At 40.6% G+C, this 21,739-nt stretch overlaps 2 protein-coding genes across 2 annotated transcripts; both read left to right on the forward strand.

Annotated features, from left to right (window-relative positions):
* The first annotated feature begins 12,848 nt into the window (after positions 1 to 12,848).
* LOC125085286 (putative gustatory receptor clone PTE01) lies at positions 12,849 to 13,841 on the forward strand. Its single transcript, XM_047703618.1, has one exon. The coding sequence runs from the start codon at positions 12,849 to 12,851 to the stop codon at positions 13,839 to 13,841; it is 993 nt and encodes a 330-aa protein (XP_047559574.1).
* Positions 13,842 to 20,263: 6,422 nt separating this feature from the next.
* On the forward strand, positions 20,264 to 21,250 carry LOC125107940 (putative gustatory receptor clone PTE01). Its single transcript, XM_047743495.1, has one exon. The coding sequence runs from the start codon at positions 20,420 to 20,422 to the stop codon at positions 21,248 to 21,250; it is 831 nt and encodes a 276-aa protein (XP_047599451.1). The 5' UTR covers positions 20,264 to 20,419.
* Positions 21,251 to 21,739: the final 489 nt, after the last annotated feature.

Raw genomic sequence — 21,739 nt, forward strand, 5'->3', positions numbered from 1 at the left:
GGGAGTATGCCTCTCCCTCTGCCCCTTCCCCTGCTGGTGCTCACTCTCTTTCTCTCTCTCTCAAATAAATAAAAAATAAAATCTTAAAAAATCCTCTTTAGCTGCTTGGTATTCAGACCCAAACCTCTCCATCATTAGCCCTAACAACTACCAGTATGTTCTCCATCTGTATAATTTTTTTGTTTGTTTTTTTAAAGATTTTATTCATTCACCTGATAGCACAAACAGGGGAGAGCAGGAGAGGGAGAAGCAGGCTCCCTGCCAAGGAGGGAGCCCAGCTTGGGACTTGATCCCAGGACACTGGGATCATGACCTGAGCTGAAGACAGATGCTCAACTCCCTGAACCACCCAGGCAACCCTATAATTTTGCTTTTTTCAAGAATGTTATGTAAATGAGACCATATAGTATGTAACCTTCTGGAGACAGACTTTTTTTTTTTTTTCACTCAACATAATCCCCTTGAGATACATTCAAGTTGTTGTATGAAACTGTGTCCTTTTTTATTGCTAAGCTGTCAACAGTGGATTTTCTGGAGGTGCTTTCCATCAAGTTAAGTCCCCCTCTTCCCAGTTTGCAAAGTTAAAAAAAAATCATGAATATAGATTTTGGATTTTATCAAATGGCTTGTGTGCATCAATTGATATGATCACAGCCTGTTGATATGGTGGATCCCCCGATTTTCAGATAATGGACCCGCCTTGCACATCTGGAATGCATTTTCAGCCATGGTGTGTGTAATTCCTTTTACACATTGCTGGATTCAATTTACTAATAGTTGCTTTCCTGTTACTTTCCTCAATTTTAAATTTATTTTTAAAATTTTATTTGACAGAGAGCACAGCACAAGTAAGCAGAGCGGCAGGGAGAGGGAGAAGCACGCTCTCTGCTGAGGGGAGAGCCCAATGTGGGGCTCGATCCCAGAACACCAGGATCATGACCTGAGCTGAAGGCAGCTGTTTAACTAACTGAGCCACCCAGGTGCCCTTAATTTTAAATATATTTTAAGGCTAATATATTGGGACATATAAAAAATAGGCAAGGAATAAGAAACAAGTTTTTGTGTTTAGTATTGGCGACATTGGCCATAAATCAAAGTCAGTACCATCGGGTGGATACAGGAGGTGCTACTGGAGGGGCCGGGCTGGGGGCAGGGATCACATCCTTTCTGCAGGAGCAGAAACACTTCCTTCACTGCCCCAAGTTTTTAGACTATGGAAGAGTTTAGAGGACAAAGATGTGATTCAGAGATGATTTGAAGAGAAGAGGGCTGGCTTGGTTTTATGTAAAGAGAAGAGGTTTAAAAAAATAACATTTAATGAGCTTTTACTCTGTGTCATTCACCGTTTCAACTTCCATGTATTATTTGATCAGCACAAAAATTTTATAAGGCAGATACTTATTATCAACATAATACACATGGTAAAGTAGATTCACAAATGAGCTCAAGTAATTGTCCAGAATTACGTAGTAAGTGGTGGAACTATGTCTGAATCCAGAACCCAGGCTTTTTCTTTTTTCTTTTTTTTTTTTTAAAGATGTTATTTATTTGTGGGGGGGGGGGGCAGGCAGGCAGAGGGAAATGCATGCTCCTCATTGAGCAGGGAACCTGATGTGGGACTCGATCCCAGGACCCTGGGATCATGACCTGAGCCAAAGCTAGGCATTTAACCAACTGAGCCACCCAGGTGCCCCCAGAAAATACTACACTCTACTGCCTCCAGGGGTCCAAGAATCCTGAAGAGTCAGGACAGGCAGGATTGGGTGCGGTTGAATGGGGAACTGCTGGGGTTAGGTGGGGCTGTGGGTAGCATTCTGGTGTAATCCTCACTTGGCATCTTTTAGGCAAGCACCAAGTATCTTCTCAACCATCCTTATCCTATGGCTCCCTATGTCATGGAGGGAGTGTGGTTGCAAGGGAAGAAGAGAATCCAGCCAATAAAGTATGAAAGATCAAGATTGCTTTATCTTTGCAGACATAGGACACATTGTTAGAATTACATAAATATTGATAGATTGATTTGACAAAAAGATTTATTGAGTGATTATGTCACGCACTATTTGAAATACTTTATAGCCACAGAGTGTTTCCTCTTTACAATGACATGCAATTTCAGATAAAATTCTACTCAAGAAAAACAACTAGAAACAATAAAGAGGAGTCCTAGATAATGGAAATACACAATTTTATTGTTTTCTAATATGACAATATAAGTCAACAACAAATGAGACCAATGATGTCACTCAAATTAGCAAAGAAAAATGTTACCAAGAAATAAACTCTGTAAGGTATTAGGAATATTTGTATTAAGAAAAGTATGGGGTGCCTGGTTGGCTTAGTCAGTTAAGCGTCTGCCTTCAGCTTGGGTTATGATCCCGGAGTCCTGGGATTGAGCTCTGTATCTGGGTTCCCTGCTCAGCAGAGAGAATGCTTCTCCCCTTGCACTTCACCCCACTTGTGCTGTCTCTCTCAAATAATAAAATCTTACAAAAAAGAAAAAGTATGAAGCTCTCCTTGCAGACATATAAATGTACAAATACAGAGGCATTTTCAGGTTCTAGCATGGGAAATGATAATCCTTGTCAATATTCCTGATATTATTTCATCATCAATGCTATTTCAATAAATCAAAATTGCAATAGAATTTTTAAGTGGAAATGATCTTTACAGAAAGAGCTTCCCTTGTGGGTATGTGCCTAGAGGAGGCCAAATGAACTTCCTTTTGGGAGGAGGGGACACTTAGAAGTCATTGAGCAAGACCAAGGACACTTTTTCCTCCTATGGTTCTCCAAGATAGTGAAGTCTTCAGGGAGTGGAGTTCATGGGCCAGTTCAGCTAATTACCAACTCTGCTTTCATGTCTCCAGGCCACAATTCCATAATCCGCATACGTCTCCAGCCTTTCAGGCTACCAGTCCCCGCCAAGTGGGTTTCATACCTGTGTCTCCTCCCAGAGTAGTGATCTCCACCGGGAAGCCTGGCCCGAGTCTGTCTTTCTGCCAGTCTTGGGGACAGAGCCTCAGCCATTGTTGCTCACCAAGCAGGGGAGGGGCAGCCCCCTTCCTCCCTGCTCATGCACCACCAAAGCCACAGGGCAACCCGTGAGGGCCATGGGAGACAGCGGATGGAGGAGGGCCTGGGGGAGCATTGTTTCCTTATTGCCAGGCAAGCAGGACCTTTGGGTTACACACATGGTAAGGTATGCAAAGTTTTCACTCCAAGCACTGTGAAGTTTACCTTCTTGATTCTAATGAGAGTCTAAGGACTCACTGAGAACTCTGCTTTCCTCCCACACTGGTTCAAGCTCTACAATGGCAGGAGACCAGTCTCTGAACTGTTCCAAAGTACGCCGATGAAGACAGTAAGCATGAGATCATTAAATTTCATTGGCTTCCTACATGACAGGCTCAGAGCTAAGTGTTCTGTGTAGCTTGCTTCATTTCATCTGTATATCCCCCTCCCCCAAGGAAGAGGACTACACATCATCATCATTTTACAGATGAATAAGGGAGCACAGCATTTAAATATAACTTGTATTAAGTCATGGGGTAAAATGGGTATGAATTCAGATTTGAATCCTCACATCCAGACTCCAGACACAGGTCATCTAGCCATCTACCTCCTACCAACCCAATCTGTCATTTTACCTGCTAGGTCACTTTGGAGGTTTCCAGTAGCCCTCAGTGGGGAGTAATGGGTACCCCTTGCACCAGCTAGACTATAGTAATAGACTAATAGGATGACAGATGAGATCAAGATATGGATCATAGAAGGCTTAGCCAGTTATGGGTCTCTCTTGTCCCTGCTCCTACATTTTCCTTACACTGTCTTCCTTCTCCTTCATTCTAATTGCAAAGATTAAACAGTATAGTGGAAACTGTATATGTGATGAATGTACACAGAAAGTATAAAATAGATTTCATATATTATTAATAGGCTTGTCTCATACTATTTGATTAAAATATCCTGTGATCTGAAGGCACAATTTCCCTAGATCTTTTATTTTGTTCTTACACAAATAATGAGTGGAGGGAAATACTGAATCTCACTCATTTCTGATTTCCCAAAGCCTATACTATCCTTGGCACAGAACAGGCAACACAAACAAAAACAAAAACATCTCTGTTAGACATTAAGTAGTCCCTTACTTTTTAAGTTAACAAACATGTGAGTTTAATCTGTCAGCAAATGCATTCAAATGATTGAGCAATTTAGGGAGAATTAGGACTTCTATGTCAAGAATCTGGGAGTAGGGGCGCCTGGGTGGCTCAGTGGGTTAAGCCGCTGCCTTCGGCTCAGGTCATGATCTCAGGGTCCTGGGATCGAGTCCCACATCGGGCTCTCTGCTCAGCAAGAAGCCTGCTTCCCTCTCTCTCTCTCTCTGCCTGCCTCTCCGTCTACTTGTGATCTCTCTCTGTCAAATAAATAAATAAAATCTTTAAAAAAAAAAAGAATCTGGGAGTATTTCCATTTTCTCAGTTAATATTGTGGGTCTCAGAACATTTAACATGAGTTCTACTCTTCTTTTTTTTTTTTTTTTAATTTATCTGACAGATCACAAGTAGGCAGAGAGGCAGGCAGAGAGAGAGGAAGGGAAGCAGGCTCCCCGCTGAGCAGAGAGCCTGATGCAGGGCACCATCCCAGGACCCCGGGACTGTGACCTGAGCCGAAGGCAGATACCCAACCCACTGAACCACCCAGGCGCCCTGAGCTCAAGTCTTCTAACAAGTTTTTTTTTTTTTTTTAAAGATTTTATTTATTTATTTGACAGAGATCACAAGTAGTCAGAGAGGCAGGCAGAGGAAGGGAGGAGGAAGCAGTCTCCACACTGAGCAGAGAGCCCTATGTGGGGCTTGATCCCAGGACCCTGGGATCATGACCCGAGCGGAAGGGAGAGGCCTTAACCCACTGAGCCACCCAGGCTCCCTTCTTCTAACAAATTTTGAAGTGTTTATATATTACCATTGACTTTAGGTACAATGTTGCACATCTCTAGAACTTACTCCTTTTGCTTGACTGAAACGTCATGCCCTTTGATTAGGAACTCTCCATTTCTTGCTCCTGCCACCGTTCTACTCTGACTCTGAACATAACTGGAATTATGCATTATTTGTCATTCTCTGATTGGCTTATTTCACTTAGCATAATATCCTTAAGGTTACGAAATGGGAGAAAACATTTGCAAACCGTATGTTGTTTCAAATGACAGAATTTCCTTCTTTTTTCAGGCGGAATAGATATGTTGTATACTAGATGCATAGTAGAATATACTATGCAAGTATAGCAGTATATATACACAATAAATGTATACATACACTTTTGTATATATACGATTTGCATTTCTATGATGAATAGTGATACTGATCACCTTTTCATGTACTTGTTAGCTATTTGTGTATCTCCTTTGCAAAAATGTCTGTTTAAGTCCTTAACCCATTTTTAAAAATCAGGTTATTAGTTGTTTGTTTGTTTACCATTGGGTTATTGGAGTTTCTTTTTTTTAAAAAATTCTTTATTTCTTTTCAGTGTAACAGTATTCATTGTTTTTGCACCACACCCAGTACTCCATGCAATCCGTGCCCTCCTTAATACCCACCACCTGGTTCCCCCAACCTCCCACCCCCTGCCCCTTCAAAACCCTCAGATTGTTTTTCAGAGGCCATAGTCTCTCATGGTTCACCTCCCCTTCCAATTTCCCTCAACTCCCTTCTCCTCTCCATCTCCCCTTGTCCTCCATGTTATTTCTTATGCTCCACAAATAAGTGAAACCATATGATGATTGACTCTCTCTGCTTGACTTATTTCACTCAGCATAATCTCTTCCAGTCCTGTCCATGTTGCTACAATAGTTGGGTATTCATCCTTTCTGATGGAGGCTTAATACTCCATAGTGTATATGGACCACATCTTCCTTATCCATTCTTCCATTGGAGGGCATCTTGGTTCTTATTGGAGTTTCTTTTACATTTTTGAGATTTAGCCAATTATTGGACATGTGGTTTGCAAATGTTTTCTCCCATTCCACAGGCTGTTTTTTCGCTGATGAGGAACTGAAGTGCCCTGACATGCCACCAGTCTTAAATTGTTGCTGAGATCAGGTGGAATTGTGTCTTTAAATCCCATACACTTTATATTATCTGTAATGCCACTCTTGTATCAAGGATATTAGCACCACCCCTAGACAGCTACTGTGGACTTTCCTGGCATATTTCCATTGAGGCTTTCCCCTCAATTAGTAGCACCCATCCTAAATTTTGGAGTTTGATGAGGAACATGAAAGTGTCACCTGGTCAAAGAATGTTAAATGAGATAGCAACAGCAATATTAATGTATTAGGGTTCTCTAGAGAAACAGACCTAACAGGATATGTGTGTATTTATATAGAGATTTAAGAAATTGGTTCACATGATTATGGTGGCTTGCTAAGTCCAAATGTTGCAAGGTAGGCTAAGCAGGCAGGAAACACAGGAAGAATTGCAATTTACGTCCAAAGACAGTCTGATGGCAAGATTCCTGCTTTCTCTGGGAGGTCAGTCTTTGTTCTATTAAGGTATTCAACTGATTGGCTAAGGCTCATCTATGTTATAGAGGGTAATGTGCTTGACTCAAAATCCATTGATCTAAATGTTAATCTCAGCCAAAAAATACTTGAAAATACTACCAGATTCTTGATATAGAAGTCCTAATTCTCCCTAAATTGCTTAGTCATTTGATGACTGATAAACTCACATATTTATGTATGTTAACTTAAAATTTAAGTCTGGGTTTTTTATTAAGATGTATGAAAGTTGAAAGTCAGAAGAAGCACAGGTGCTACTCCTCCTGAGAAGTGGGAGGCCTCAGACCCTACAAAGGACATTTACTTTTCTTCTGATCTTGGTCCATTAATATTAACAAGCCCTCAGAGATTGGGAGAGAACACAGAACAATTTGGTTAATTATGAGCTCTGTGCATTGAGCTTTCAAGCCCACACAACTGTAAATAATCGGCTTGTGCCCTGCAAACTTTCAGTGGCCAGTGCGAGCACAGTTGGCTCTGTATGTGCGTCTTCTCTTCCCTGAGTCGCTTATACACCAAGGGTTCCACACCTGACTCTGTCTTCCCACTCATCCTGAGAACAGAGCCCAAGTCTTCACTACTCACAAGCATAAGAAGAGTGATGGACCGTCATTCCTTTGTCATGCCCCATCGTAGAGGACCCATAGTCCAGTGAGTGATGTTGGAGATACTGGATACAGAAAAAACTGGGGGAGCATTGTCTCTTCATCATCAGGATAAGCAGGAGAGTTAGTGTAGCCATATGGAAGGGCACCGATATGCAGGTTGAGCTCGGAGGCCTGTGAAGTTTGTATTCTTGGTTCTGGTGGGAATCTGAGAATTGTCATTCAGAGTTCAGCTTTCCTCCCACACTGGTTCTATCTCCTGTAGGAATCTCCCTCAGCAGAGCAGAAAATAAGTCCCTCTAAACTGTCCCTTAAGCACTCCAAAATGACCATAGAAGTGATGAGGAAGACGAGCAGGGGAATGATACCAGATGACCAGATATATGACATCATGAACCTTTACTAAGGATTCCAATCCTAAGCTCTGAAATAAGTGCTTTATGTAGACTGTTTCTTTTCATCTGCCTAGTCACCCCAAAAATACACGGGTACACATTATTGTTCTTTTACAGAGGAGGAGAGGATTATAGCCTTTTAATATAACTTGTCCCAGGTCATGGGATAGAATGGGATGAAGCCAGGTTTGAATCAAAGAGTCTGACTCCAGGCACAATGCACCTGTCCGGTATTCTCCCTTTCCGATGCAAATAACCATTTCACTTCTCTGGTCATTCCGTCCATGCACTCTCTGCTCACTGTGCTCTTCTCTGTGGAGGTTACTGGTAAACCACAGTGGTGAGCTGTTGGTGCATCAACTATAGGAAGGATGGCTGAAGATCGCTGGCACGGGGTCACAGAAAGACCTAGCTCATGACAGTTTAGGGTAGATTTCTCATGAGCGCCCCTGCTCCTGGATTGTGCCTCAGCTGTCCGCTTCCTCCTCCATTCTTACAAGTTAGTGCTTCTCCATTTCAAAGGGAGACACAACGTCAATGTCTCCGGTTCCACCCACACTCAGGAAACCAGAAACTATTAAAAGATGTACAATAGCTGTGGCTATTGGTTAAGACCTATAGATCTCTGCTTTAAAATTTCTGAATTTTAACAGAGTAAAGAAGTTAAGTGCATGTGCCTCAGATCCATGATATAATTTTAAGTCCTATCTTCTTATTATGGAATAAGCGGGAGCAAGTTCTTAGTATCTCTGAGCCTCAAAACTGTCGTCTAACTTGATTCCTAGTTGATACCACTCCATTAAGTAAGGACTAAATAAATATGAATACTACCAATGTGGTTAAAAACATGACAGATGCATACAGTAAGCGCAAAAATTTTAGATGTTATTATTGATAATATTGATTAATATTGTTAATACCAACCTTTATGTCCTTCAACCAATATATCCTGTGATCTGATTGGTTTTCAATGGCTTCCTGAAAAAAAATTTAATTTTTACCCCTATACAAGGTAAGTACTGAGTGCTTGGAAGGAAATGACTGAATCACATTCATTTCTACTTCCCCAGGTCTTGTATCATCTTTGGTACAGAGTAGGCAACAACAACAACAAAACCGCCAAATATATTAAATATTGAGTAGGACTTTTTCTGAGTCACAGGAACAAAGGATAGTCAATATGGCTTGCACACACTGGTCTTTTCCTGCCTGTGCCTTCATTCATTTTAGGGATAAGAGATAAGATAAAATAGCACTTGGGGGAACCTGGGTGGCTCAGTCATGAAGCAGCTGTCTTTGGCTCAGGTCATGATCCCAGGGCCCTGGGATTGAGGCCGGCTTCTGGCTCCCTGCTCAGTGGGAAGCTGGCTTTTCCACTCTCCCACTGCCCCATCCCCTGCTTGCGTTCCCTCTCTTGCTGTCTGTCTCTGTAAAATAAATAAATAAAATCTTAAAAAAAAGATAAAATAGAGCTTGTTTGTATCTATGTCATAAACATTCAATAGGATCTTTCTTTCTTTCTTTCTTTTTTTTTTAAGCAGTCTCCACACCCAGCATGTTACCCAACACGGGCTTGAACTCATGACCCTGAACTCAAGATCTGAGCCTGAGATAAAAAATTGGATGCTTAGGGTGCCTGGGTGGCTCAGTGGGTTAAGCCGCTGCCTTCGGCTCAGGTCATGATCTCAGGGTCCTGGGATCAAGTCCCGCATCGGGCTCTCTGCTCAGCAGGGAGCCTGCTTCCCTCTCTCTCTCTCTCTCTGCCTGCCTCTCCGTCTACTTGTGATCTCTCTCTGTCAAATAAATAAATAAAATCTTTAAAAAAAAATTGGATGCTTAACCAATTGAGCCACCAGGCACCTCCCTATTATTTTCTATTTAATAGCATTTGCAACATTCAGTTGTTCAAAAATCATCACAGTGCTTTTCGTAAATATGAAAAAGAAAAGGCAGAATGAGAAGGGGAAGATAAAGTTAACTGTGTAGGTTCAAACACTTTTTAGGATTTCTAGTGACCTGAGACAAGAGAGCCTCCAGATTCTCTGCCATATAACATAATAAAAGGTTATTAAGATGTCTTAGAATTGCATTTCATCAGTAAGCCCATAGTTACAATAATGATTCAAATTCTGGTTACATGGGTATGTGGGGAGCTCAGTCGGTTAAGCATCTGCCTTGGGCTCAGGTCCCGATCCCAAGTCCTGGGATGGGCGAGTCTGCTTTTCTCCTTCTCCTCTGCCCCTTCCCCTGCTTGTGTGTGAGCATTTGCATGTGCGCTCTCTCCCTCAAATAAATAAATAAAATCTTTAAAAAGGCAAAAAAAAATTAATTCTTATTACAAAACAATGACCAAATATTTATTAAGTTCCACTTCCCTTAGATGCCACGCATCTCTGGAGATGACTTATCTTTCGATTTCCAGAGACGCAGGGCTAGCACACACAGGTTGAGGGATTTACACATCTTCCTGTGAATTAGGGTACTGGACCAGTGATTTTCAGGAGCACTTATGGCAGTAAAATGGTAGATTATAGGATTTCCTAACAACAGCAATGCACTTTACAGCTGAGTTTGAAAATCCGAGATACGGAAATATTATTCCCTATGTAAGATGTGAATTTTTATATGGAGCTATCACAGAATGACTGTAACTAAATACTTGAGAAATATTTCTGATTGTATACTTTAATAATAGCATGTAGTTGATAGCAACTAATTTTTTTGGGAAAACAAATATAGGCAATAAGTAGAGATATTGAAGTTGCATTGATTTTTATAACACAATATCCTCCATGCAGCTGTCATATAGAAATTCTTACTTGCATGATATGCAGAAAGGCATAAGGATTTTCACAGGGTTGTTGAAATAAGCAATTGATAAATAGAATGAAGTTAATTCCTCAGTTAATACTATGTATCACTTGAAGTGCTATTATCTAGATTTAAACACAATGTTGTAGTAAATAAGGACACTTTATATGCAGTGTGTCTAGTACATACTATTTAGGTAAATTTTCAAGAAAACCTTTTGTAAATACATAAATAATAACATCATGGAAACACCCAAAGAAAATATACCCACCTAATTAATGACAGTGGTTGCTTTGGGGGACAGATGTGCAGGGCAATGAGATCATGCAGGGATTTAAAGAAAGCTAAAATTTTATCAGTAATATTTCAAATCTCTGTAAAATATGAGTCTGGAAGCAAATATTAGTAAATGCTTATATTTTAATATAGCTATTGGGTATTCATTATAGCAATCATAGGTAATATTCACTGACCATATTCTAGGTGCCCGGCAATATCTTAAAGCATTGTTCTTGACCCTGCTGTACATTAGCACCACCAAGAATCATGCATGTAAAGATTATTATTTAATTGGCTCTAGGCAGTGGACAGGACATCAGTACATTTTACAATATTAATGGGTAAGTATAATAATCAACTAAGATTGAGAACCACAGGTCTGAGCACTTTATGTTTTATTTAATTTCTTCAAACAACCCAATAAGGTAAGTTCAGTTGTTATTACCATTTTACCAATGTGGAAACTCCCCAGGTGTTTGTTATGTTAGTCTTTGTACTTTAATCTTTGGATTTTTCTCTAAATTAAACCACAGTGAAACCTGTCAAGAGAAATGAATATCAGAGTTGCCTTCAGGGAATTTATTAAAAAATAATTGTATTTAGGGTTGGCTGGCTGGTTTAGTCAGTGGAGTGTGCGACTCTTGATCTCAGGGTCGTGGGTTTGGTTGGGTGTGGAGATTGCTTCAAAAGAAAATCTTAAAAAAATTATTGTATTTAAGGAGAATTGATTTTTTTGTTTACTTATGTATTTACTTATTTCTTTATTTTCAGCAACATGGATGGACCTAGAGGGTATTATGTTAAGTGAAATAAGTCAGAGAAAGACAAATGCCATATGATTTCACTCATATGGGGAATTTAAGAAACAAAAGAAATGAACAAACAAAAAAAGACAAAAAAATCCCAGACTCTTAAGTGGAATTTTTAAAAGAATGAATTAAGGAGAATTCTCCTTGTTTCAGTAAAGATTGAAGTTAAGGAAGCATAAGAAGGATCGATTTCAGACCTGGTTCTGGGGGCCTTGTATGGTCCTAAATTCCTTGATTATAAATAAGAGAGTTGGATTTCATGAGGGCAGAGCACTTCCAAATGTTTGGGTTTAGAAATACATATAAGGGGACGCCTGGGTGGCTCGGTTGGTTAAGCAGCTGCCTTTGGCTCAGGTCATGATCCCAGCGTCCTGGGATCGAGTCCCACATCGGGCTCCTTGCTCATCAGGGAGCCTGCTTCTCCCTCTGCCTCTGCCTGCCATTCTGTCTGCCTGTGCTTGCTCTCTCTCCCTCTCTCTCTCTGACAAATAAATAAATAAAATCTTAAAAAAAAAAGAAATACATATAAGCCCTTTTACCAATGCCAAACTACTGCAAAATAGAGACCAAAACCCCCCCAAAGAGCGGTGTCAAACACCAGTGTCAATTTCCCTGAGATTGTGTAAGGTTGATATTTAATCCTGCATAAAATGAGAGATAGGAAGAAAGTATTTTTTACAAATTAATTATTGTTTAATAACTCAGAGCTGCATTGTACACTAATACCATCTATGGGGTCAGTGATACCGCATGATTTTGTGCATTTAACCCAAACATACTCATCAAAATTTGAAGTCTATCAGGCCCACAGTTAAGAGTTATATTTAAAAAGACTTTAAAAAGACAACGCACATATTTGAGTGAGCATTTATTTCCATGGAGAGATGTCAAAAACCAGAGACTGATGAAAACCCCTGAAGATAATGAACACATCAAAAAAATCTTTCTGATTACAAACATTTGATTTTAATTTAGAGTGTCAATAATGTAGTTCTAGCAATTATAAAGCTTATCAATATTCTAAAGGGAATTTCTTGCACTTATTTGAATAAAATAAGGCTGTTTCTAAGTGTCCTTTAATTAGAATGATTTTTTTTCCTTAAAGGGAGAAGAATGTTTCCTATTCGGTATGCTTCTTTAAGAGTATTTTGTGGTAATGATGGATTTGTCAATTATCTCCAAACGTTCATGCTCCTCTAACATTCTTCAGTTGAGTGTTTTTAAAGCATGTATAGAGAGATGTGAATAACACAGAAATCAATGCGGCAACAGTTCTAAGAAAATTAGATCTGAGACACAGAAAGATTGCTGAAGACACTGGAATATATGGCCCCATGTGTGAATATTTTACTTGTGAATTGCTTGAATATGCAATGGGGACACAGTACCGGATGCCCATTCACTTCGTTCACTTTCCCAACCCTCTTTTCTTTTTCAGAAGGTGTCCAAGCTACATAGAACCACAAAATCTAACACGTGTCTCAGAATTCTTCCTCACGGGACTCTCAGATGATCCAGAACTGCAACCCCTTCTCTTTGGGCTGTTCCTGTCCATGTACCTGGTCACCTTGCTTGGGAACCTGCTCATCATCCAGGCCGTCTGCTCTGACCCCCACATCCACACCCCCATGTACTTCTTCCTGTCCAACCTGTCCTTGGCTGACATTGGTTTCACTTCTACCACAATACCTAAGATGATCGTGGACATCCAAACTCAGAGCACAGCCATCTCCTATATGGGTTGCCTGACTCAGATGTCTTTTTTTATGCTTTTTGGATCTTTGGATAGTCTCCTCCTGGCTGTGATGGCATATGACCGGTTCGTGGCCATCTGTCACCCCCTGCGCTACTTGGTCATCATGAACCCCCGCCTCTGTGGCCTGCTGGTTTTGACATCTTTTTTCATCAGCCTGTTGGTCTCCCAGATGCACAATTCAGTTGTGTTGCAACTCACCTATTTCAAGGATGTGGAAATTTCTCATTTCTTCTGTGACCCTTCTCAGCTCCTGAACCTTGCCTGTTCTGACACTTTCACCAACAACATAGTCATGTATTTTGTTGGTGCCATCTCTGGCTTTCTCCCTATCTCAGGGATCCTTTTTTCTTACTATAAAATTGTCTCCTCCATTCTGAGAGTCCCATCCACAGGTGGGCAGCACAAAGCCTTCTCCACCTGTGGCTCCCACCTGTCAGTTGTTTGCTTGTTTTATGGAACAGGCCTTGGGGTGTATCTCAGTTCAGCTGTCTCACGTTCTCCCAGGAAAGGTGCAGTGGCCTCAGTGGTGTATACTGTGGTAACCCCCATGCTGAACCCTTTCATCTACAGCCTGAGGAATAGGGACATCAAAAGGGCTATGTGGAGGCTCTTCAGCAAAACCATCTGATCGCAGCACCCATGCCATCCATTTGGAGTGTAGGTTGGAAAGTGCAGCAAAACTCAGCACCTAGACCTGGAAATCCTACCTCTCTCACCACATCATTTTTGTAGTTGTTATGGCTTTCATCTTTCTCCTCGCTTAACATCTGAAAATTGCTTTCTTCCCTATGTCTTAAATGGGACTGAGGGAGTATTCTGGGGCCCCTTGTATATCATAATTACTGCATGAGTAAATTTTATTGTATCTACGGAGACTCTGTGCTTTATCATTGGCTACCCAAGCATCCCAGAAAGATGAGCAATTTTCCTTCTATATATTTAAAATTCACATATTTCCCACAGTTCTTGTGTATTTTCCATACAAATCACTTATTTATCCAATTGGTTTGTGCAGGTTATGTGAATGGAGGTATGTCACTGGTTCTCAAACTTGGTATTTTTTTATTTGTTTATTTTCGAGTACAATTAAATATAGTGTTTTATTAGTTTTGGGGGTACAATATGATTCAACAGTTCTATACATTTCTCAGTGCTCATCAAGATAGGTGTACTCTTTTAAAAGATTTTATTTATTTATTTATTTGAGAGAGAGAGAGAGAGAAACACACATGGAGAAGGGAGGGGCAGAGGTAGAGGGAGAATCAGACTACCCACTCAGTGGGGAGCCGAACTTGAGGTGATCCTAGAACCCCAAGATCATGACCTGAGCCAAAGGCAGACACTTAACTGACTGAGCCTCCCAGGCACCTCAAGAGAAGTGTACTCTTAATCCCCTTTAACTATTTCACCTATCCCTCCACCCATCTCTCCTCCAGCAATCACCAATTTGTTCTCTGTTTTTAAAAGTCTGTTTTTTTGTCTCTTTTTTTCTTTGTTCATTTGTTTTGTTTCTTAAATTCAACATAGGCGTGAAATCATACGATATTTGTTTTTTTCTGATTGACACATTTCACTTAACCTCATAGCCCGTAGGCCCATCCATGTTGTCAGGAAAGATGCAAAGATAGGACTTAGAAAGTTACGATGTACAACTATCCACATCTCTGTTTATCTATTAGAAAAAACAGATAAACCAAAACCATAGTTTGTTTGTTTTCAAGGGCTGAGAACCCCACAGAAATCTAAGAAAATATACTCTGGAGCGAGTTGATTCCTTTCTAGTTAGCAGAAATCACAACCACTGGGGACATCTGTTAAATTTGGGAATGGAATGGCTATGAATTGGCTTACCAGTGGTGGAGGGGCTCTCCTGGTATAACAGAAACCAGGGAGTCTACTTGAGCCTGTGTCACCAGAAGCAGTGAAGTGGGATCTGCTGAAATACCCAATGGAGAGAAAGTTCTACCCATTTTCCAATTTGTCTAGGAATTTTTGCTGTGTGACAAATTTGGGACTATGTTGGAAAGCAGACAGATATGACATGAGTCTTGAAGTGCTTGGAGCATAAAGTTCTCATAGAGGATGAGACTTGTGTGGTGGGCAGTACCTGAGAGGCTCCCAGTGTTCCCCAACTCCTGGTTTTCTTGCTCTTGTGTATGTCCCTCTTATTGAAAGTGAAATAGACACAGTGACTTGTTTCCAACAATGAGAACATGGAAGAAATGCTGGGAAATAACTTCCAGGAATATAGTGGGAGGAGGGGGGGAGGGAAGGCAGCTTTCTTCCTGCTGTCTCCTCTCTCTTGCTCTCTTTGTTGCTCAGGTTGATGGAACTCAATTGCCATGTTATAAGCTGCCCCATCAAGGGTCCACATATCAAGGAACTGAGGAAATTCTCTGGCTAATAACCTGCAAACATGTGAATTCTACCAACAGCCCCATGAGTGAGATTGTAAGTGGACTTCTGCTAGTTGAGCCTTGGTATGAATACATCTCTGGCCAACACCTTGATTGTATTGTTATGAGAGGCTCTCTGAAGTATTTAAGTAAAGTATCAGTTACCAAAAATATGTGAAAATCAATAGTTTTCTAACACCAGTGTAATCCAATTAGAGAAAAACAGAACTGAAGTCTGAATCAAATTAGCCAAAAATTAAACAAATCAGATGAACATAAGAGAAGGGAAGGAAATATAAAATAAGATAAAAACAGAGAGTGGGGCAAGCCATAAGAGACTCTTAACTATAGGGAACAAACTGAGGGTTGCTGGAGGGGTGGTGGGGGACGGGGTAATTGGGTGATGGGTATTAAGAAGGACACTTGTAATGAGCACTGTGTGTTAGATGCAGTTGATAAATCACTAAACTCTATCTCTGAAACTAATAATTATACTATAAATTAACTAACTTGAATTTAAATAAAATCTTAAAAATAACCTGTGAATCTCCAACATATAAAATGCCAACCCAAGCAAGAACTAAAGAAATGAAAATAGAAAGTTATCCTTAGAGCAAATATTAACTGAGAAAATGGAAATGGTATTACATTCTTTGTATAGAAGACTGAATTCTGTCCAACTTCATGATTCATACAATCGTTTTACAGATATCAAAATCACACACCAAATGATTCAATCGAAAAAAAAGTCTGAAATGTATAAGCATTATTTCATTAGAGCAATAATGTGTTCTTGAATACTCTATTTTTAAATAATTTGTTCTTTAATATTCTCTATTTCTCTATTTAATATTCTCTATTTCTTTAATATTCTCTATAAATAGCAACACAAGATAGTGACAACTCTCTCTAGAGTAATAAGCTTTTGGATAAGAAGTGTCCTTACAGATCATCTTCCTCCCTCTCATGTGCAGTTCATAATATAAAATTGGAACCTGAAGTACACTCATTTATATTAGCTGAAAAACAATATTTCATACTGTTTATTATCTAGGCTTTATAAAACACATCCAAGGCAAACTAAAGGTAGACCATCTTGACATAAATGTGTGAAATAACTAAATAAGTTCCTTAGTTTTGATATATCATATATACTTGTAGACTTTAAACAATGGAGTTTAAACATGGGAGTAAAGAGGGGCAAAAAAGAAAAGGAGAAAATTGACATCTGACATATCAAGTATGTCAATTATTTGATACTTTTTAAATGATAATTTTAACAAACTTTTTTAATGAAAGGTTTGAGAATGAGACTTTCATTAAAAAATATGGACAATTAATCCTTCTTCCCAATGATGTCATAAATGTATGGTTCTATAACAATTCTTGCTAACTATTTTAAAAACTGTATGATTGTATATAGCATTAGTGCTTATATAAATCAATTAATAAATTTCTACTAAACACCTAAAAAAGGGCGCCTGGGTGGCTCAGTGGGTTAAGCCTCTGCCTGCGGCTCAGGTCATGATCTCAGGGTCCTCGGATCAAGCCCTGCATCGGGCTCTTTGCTCAGCGGAGAGCCTGTTTCCCCCTCTCTCTCTGCCTGCCTCTCTGCCTACTTGTAATTTCTCCCTCTGTGTGTCAAATAAAGTAAATAAAATCTTAAAAAAAACACCTAAAAAAAAGAAAAAAAAGAAAAAAAAGTCTGAATTTTATGTTACGATTCTACAACTTGGAAGGAAGAAGCAAGGAAATACGGCTGAATTTCTTCCTGGGGAGAGGAAGAACCCAGACCCTTCCCAAAACATTCACTTGTTTCCCTTTCCTCTTCAGTTAACATTAGCAAGTCCTGGGGCATCTGGGTGGCTCAGTCGATTGGGTGTCTGATTCCTGGCTTTGGCTCAGGTTGTGATCTCAGGGTCATGGGATGGAGCCCCATGTCAGGCTTCATGCTCAATATGGAGTCTGCTTGAGATTCTCCCTCCCTCCCTCACCCCTCCCACTGCTCTCTCTCTCTCTCTCTCTCTCAATAAACAGATAAAATCCTTGAAAACGCACACACGCGCGCACGCGCATACACACACACACACACACACACACACACAAAACCATTATCAAGTCCTCGGCAGTTGGGACAACATGGGCCAACTAGCTAACTAGCTTTGTGCATTGAGCCTCCCAAATCATACAATTGTCAATAATTGGCAATTGTCTCCAGGTTTTAGTTTGAAGGTTCTAAGACAGTAGCTTCATACCTGTGTCTCCTCCCTTTGTGGGCATCTGCATCAGAAGTTCTCAGCCAAGTCTGCCTTCCTGCCAGTCCTGAGGAGGGATTCTGAGCCTTTATCACACACCAGAGAGGCGATCAGTCCTCCTTGGTCATGTTCCAACAGAGATGCATCCCAGCCCGGTAAGTTCTGAGGGGGACAGTGATTGGAAGAGGGACTGTCAGGAGCATTTTTTCCTCTTCCACAACACAAACATGATGATACCAGGTAGACAGATGGGAGGGCATCGGTTTCAAATTTCCAGATGAGAGCCCTGTGAAATTTGTTTTCTTGGTTCTGGTGGGGTTCTGAGAACTCTCATGAAGAGTTATGCTTCCACTCTCACTGCTTCTGGTTTGGTTGGCATCTCCCCCACCACAACCATACATGGATCTCTTTAATCTTTCCCTAAGCTACTCCAAAATGATCCTGAAGTAAGATTATGATAACTGGAAGGAGGAGGATGACATTGACCATTATCTACAACACAATGTACTTTTATTGAGGGTTTCCTAAATGTCAGGCTCTGAGGTATGTGTTTTACTTAGCTTGTTTGATTTCATCTGCATAATCTATCCCAAATTGTAAGTGCACACATTATTATTATTTTACATAAAATGAAAAGAGTGTAGCATTTTATGTAACTTGCGCCAGGTCATGACTTAGAAAGGGTTGAATGTTTGAATCTGGGCATCAGACTAGTCTTCTCCCCTGCCAACCCAAAATGGTTATGTCACTCCCTCTCGGGGTTTCTGGAAGACCACTGTTGGAGAGCAGTAGATAGTACTTCCTGCATCAACTATAGGAAGAATGGCTGAAATCATAGGCAGTGATCATACAGAGTTGGCACATGATTATTTAGGGAGATCTCTCTCTCTCTCTCTCTCATCCCTGTTCCTGGATTTTCGCTTCAACTGTTCACCTCCTCCTCCATCCTTTCTTTAAAATATTTTATTTATTTATTTGAGATAGAGAGCTAGTAAGAGAAAGAGAGCAGGATCAGGGGAGCAGAGGGAAAGGGAGAAGCAGGATCCTCACTGAATAGGGAGCCCAAAGTGAGGCTCTGTCCTAGGACTCAGGATCAACCTCAGCCGGAGGCAGATGCTTCACTGACTGAGCCACCCAGGCACCCCCCTCGTCCATTCTTATAATCAGCCTACTCAATCACAAAAGGAGACACAAAAGGTCCATTTCTACTCAGGAAACCAAATAAGGTTAAAAATGTATCTCAAATGTGCCTGTAGTTAAAACCTCTGTACCTCTGCTTAAAACTTTCAGAAATTCTGGAAGCAAGGAAGTTCATGGGACTCAGAGTATGACAATTTAATTTTGAAACTTATCTGCTTCACTTATTATTAGTGTGCTATGGGGCAAGTCCCTGGTATCTCTGAGAATTAGGGCTATCATCTAAGTTGATTCCTAGTTAATACAGCTCAACTGAATAAGGATTTTTGAAAAAAGATTTTATTTATTTGACAGACTTAGATCACAAGTAGGCAGAGAGGCAGGCAGGAGAGAGGGGGAAGCAAGCTCCCTGAGCTGAGCAGAGAGCCCAATGCAGCGCTCAATGCCAGGACTCTGGGCTCCATCCCAAGACCCTGGGATCATGACCTGAGCTGAAGACAGAGGCTTCAACCTATGGAGCCACCCAGGCACCCCTCAACTTAATAAGGATTAAAATGGATGCCTTCCATGCAATAAATATGTGATGAATGCATAAAGTAGAGCATATTAAAATTTTTTTAGATTTTATTTATTTGAGACAGAGAAAGAGAGAGAGTGAGTGAGCACAAGCAGGGGGAGGGGCAGAGGGAGATGGAGAAGCAAACTCCCTGCTGAGCCGGGAGGCCCAAGCTGGGCTGGATCTTGAGATCATGACCTGAGCCAAAGGCAGATACTTAATCAACTGAGCCACTCAGGTTCCCCCAAGGGCAAATTAAATTTTAGATATTTTATTACTAAGAATGATAAAACTAAATTCTCATGTCATTAGACTTAAATATCTGGTGACCTGAAATTATGATTTCCCTACAGCTTTAGCAGGACTTTTCACCTTTGTTTATACAAGTACATCTTTAGCATATGGAGGGAAACAACGGAGTCTCATTTATTTCTGAGTCCCCAGAGCCTATACTTTGGCACAGAGGAGGCATCAAAATTTAAAAAATCTCAGTTCTTGGTTCTCTGATACCCTTCAGGAGAGTTTCTCTAGGGTAAATGTGTATGGAGAGAGGTGAATAATGAAGAAACCAATGAGGAAATGAGTTCTAAGAAATAGGATGTGTCACACTGAGAAATACCCCTGAAGGCACTAGGGTGTATGACCACAAGTGTGAATAATTTATTTGTGAATTGCTTGAATATACAATAGGGACACAGTGCTGGATGCCCATTTGTTTCATTTTTCCAACCCTCTTTTCTTTTTCAGAAGGTGTCCAAGCTACATAGAACCACAAAATCTAACACGTGTCTCAGAATTCTTCCTCACGGGACTCTCAGATGATCCAGAACTGCAGCCCCTTCTCTTTGGGCTGTTCCTGTCCATGTACCTGCTCACAGTGCTTGGGAACCTACTCATCATCCTGGCTGTCAGCTCTGACCCCCACCTCCACACCCCCATGTACTTCTTCCTGTCCAACCTGTCCTTGGCTGACATTGGTTTCACTTCTACCACAATACCCAAGATGATCGTGGATATCCAAACTCAGAGCAGAGTCATCTCCTATATGGGTTGCCTGACTCAGATGTCTTTTTTGATCCTTTTTGGATGTATGGACGGTATGCTTCTGACTGTGATGGCATATGACCGGTTTGTGGCCATCTGTCACCCTCTACACTACTCAGTCATAATGAACCCCCACCTCTGTGGCTTTTTAGTTTTGTTGTCTTTTTTTGTTAGCCTTTTGGACTCCCAGTTGCACAATTTGATTGTGTTACAACTTACCTGCTTCAAGGACATGAAAATTTCTAATTTTTTCTGTGACCCTTCTCAGCTCCTAAACCTTGCCTGTTCTGACACTTTTACTAATAACATAATCATGTATTTTGTTGGTGCCATCTCTGGTTTTCTCCCTATTTCAGGGATCTTTTTCTCTTACTATAAAATTGTTTCCTCCATTCTGAGAGTCCCATCCATAGGTGGGAAGTATAAAGCCTTCTCCACCTGTGGCTCTCACCTGTCAGTTGTTTGCTTATTTTATGGAACTGCTATTGGAGTGTACCTTGGATCAGCACTGTTGCCTTCCCCCAGGAAGGATATGGTGGCCTCTGTTGTGTACACCGTGGTCACTCCCATGCTGAACCCCTTCATTTACAGCCTGAGGAACAGGGATATCAAGAGTGCCCTATGGAGGTTCCTCAGAAGAACAGGCTAATCTCAGTATGTGCACAATCCTTTTTGAAGTGTGGGTTGAAAAAAATCAGCAAAACCAAACATGTAGAACAGCAATATTCTTTCTTGGTCACATTATTTTTTCAGTCTTATAGTTCCAATTCTCTTCAAGTTTCATATATGAATATTACTTTTTAAAATATTCCAGGGGTTCCGCAAGGTGTTGTTTTCCATTGAGAAGAAGATGCATTCAGAAGTAGAAATGATTGGTTGAGTTCTGTAGCCATCCTAATGTTCACAATTTGGCACACATTCTCTGAGCATCTGTGCTGTAGTAGGCCCTGTGTTGAGATGTGGGTATAAAGACAAACTATTTTATCTGCCCTCAAGGAGTTTCCATTTTGGCTGTTTGGGCGCAACTCTTACATAATTGGCGTATATTGGTTATCAAGAGAATCGCTAGTAGGGCCGGAAATATGTCCATCCCTCTTTGTCCTTATATTACAGTTTAACTCATTTTAGCTTTCTCTAA

Source organism: Lutra lutra, chromosome 1 (genome assembly GCF_902655055.1).
Source record: "Lutra lutra chromosome 1, mLutLut1.2, whole genome shotgun sequence".
NCBI lineage: Eukaryota > Metazoa > Chordata > Mammalia > Carnivora > Mustelidae > Lutra > Lutra lutra.

Coding starts and splice junctions, on each gene's coding strand:
- LOC125085286 (XM_047703618.1), top strand. CDS start 12,849: ATGCCCATTCACTTCGTTCACTTTCCCAACCCTCTTTTCTTTTTCAGA.
- LOC125107940 (XM_047743495.1), top strand. CDS start 20,420: ATGTACCTGCTCACAGTGCTTGGGAACCTACTCATCATCCTGGCTGTC.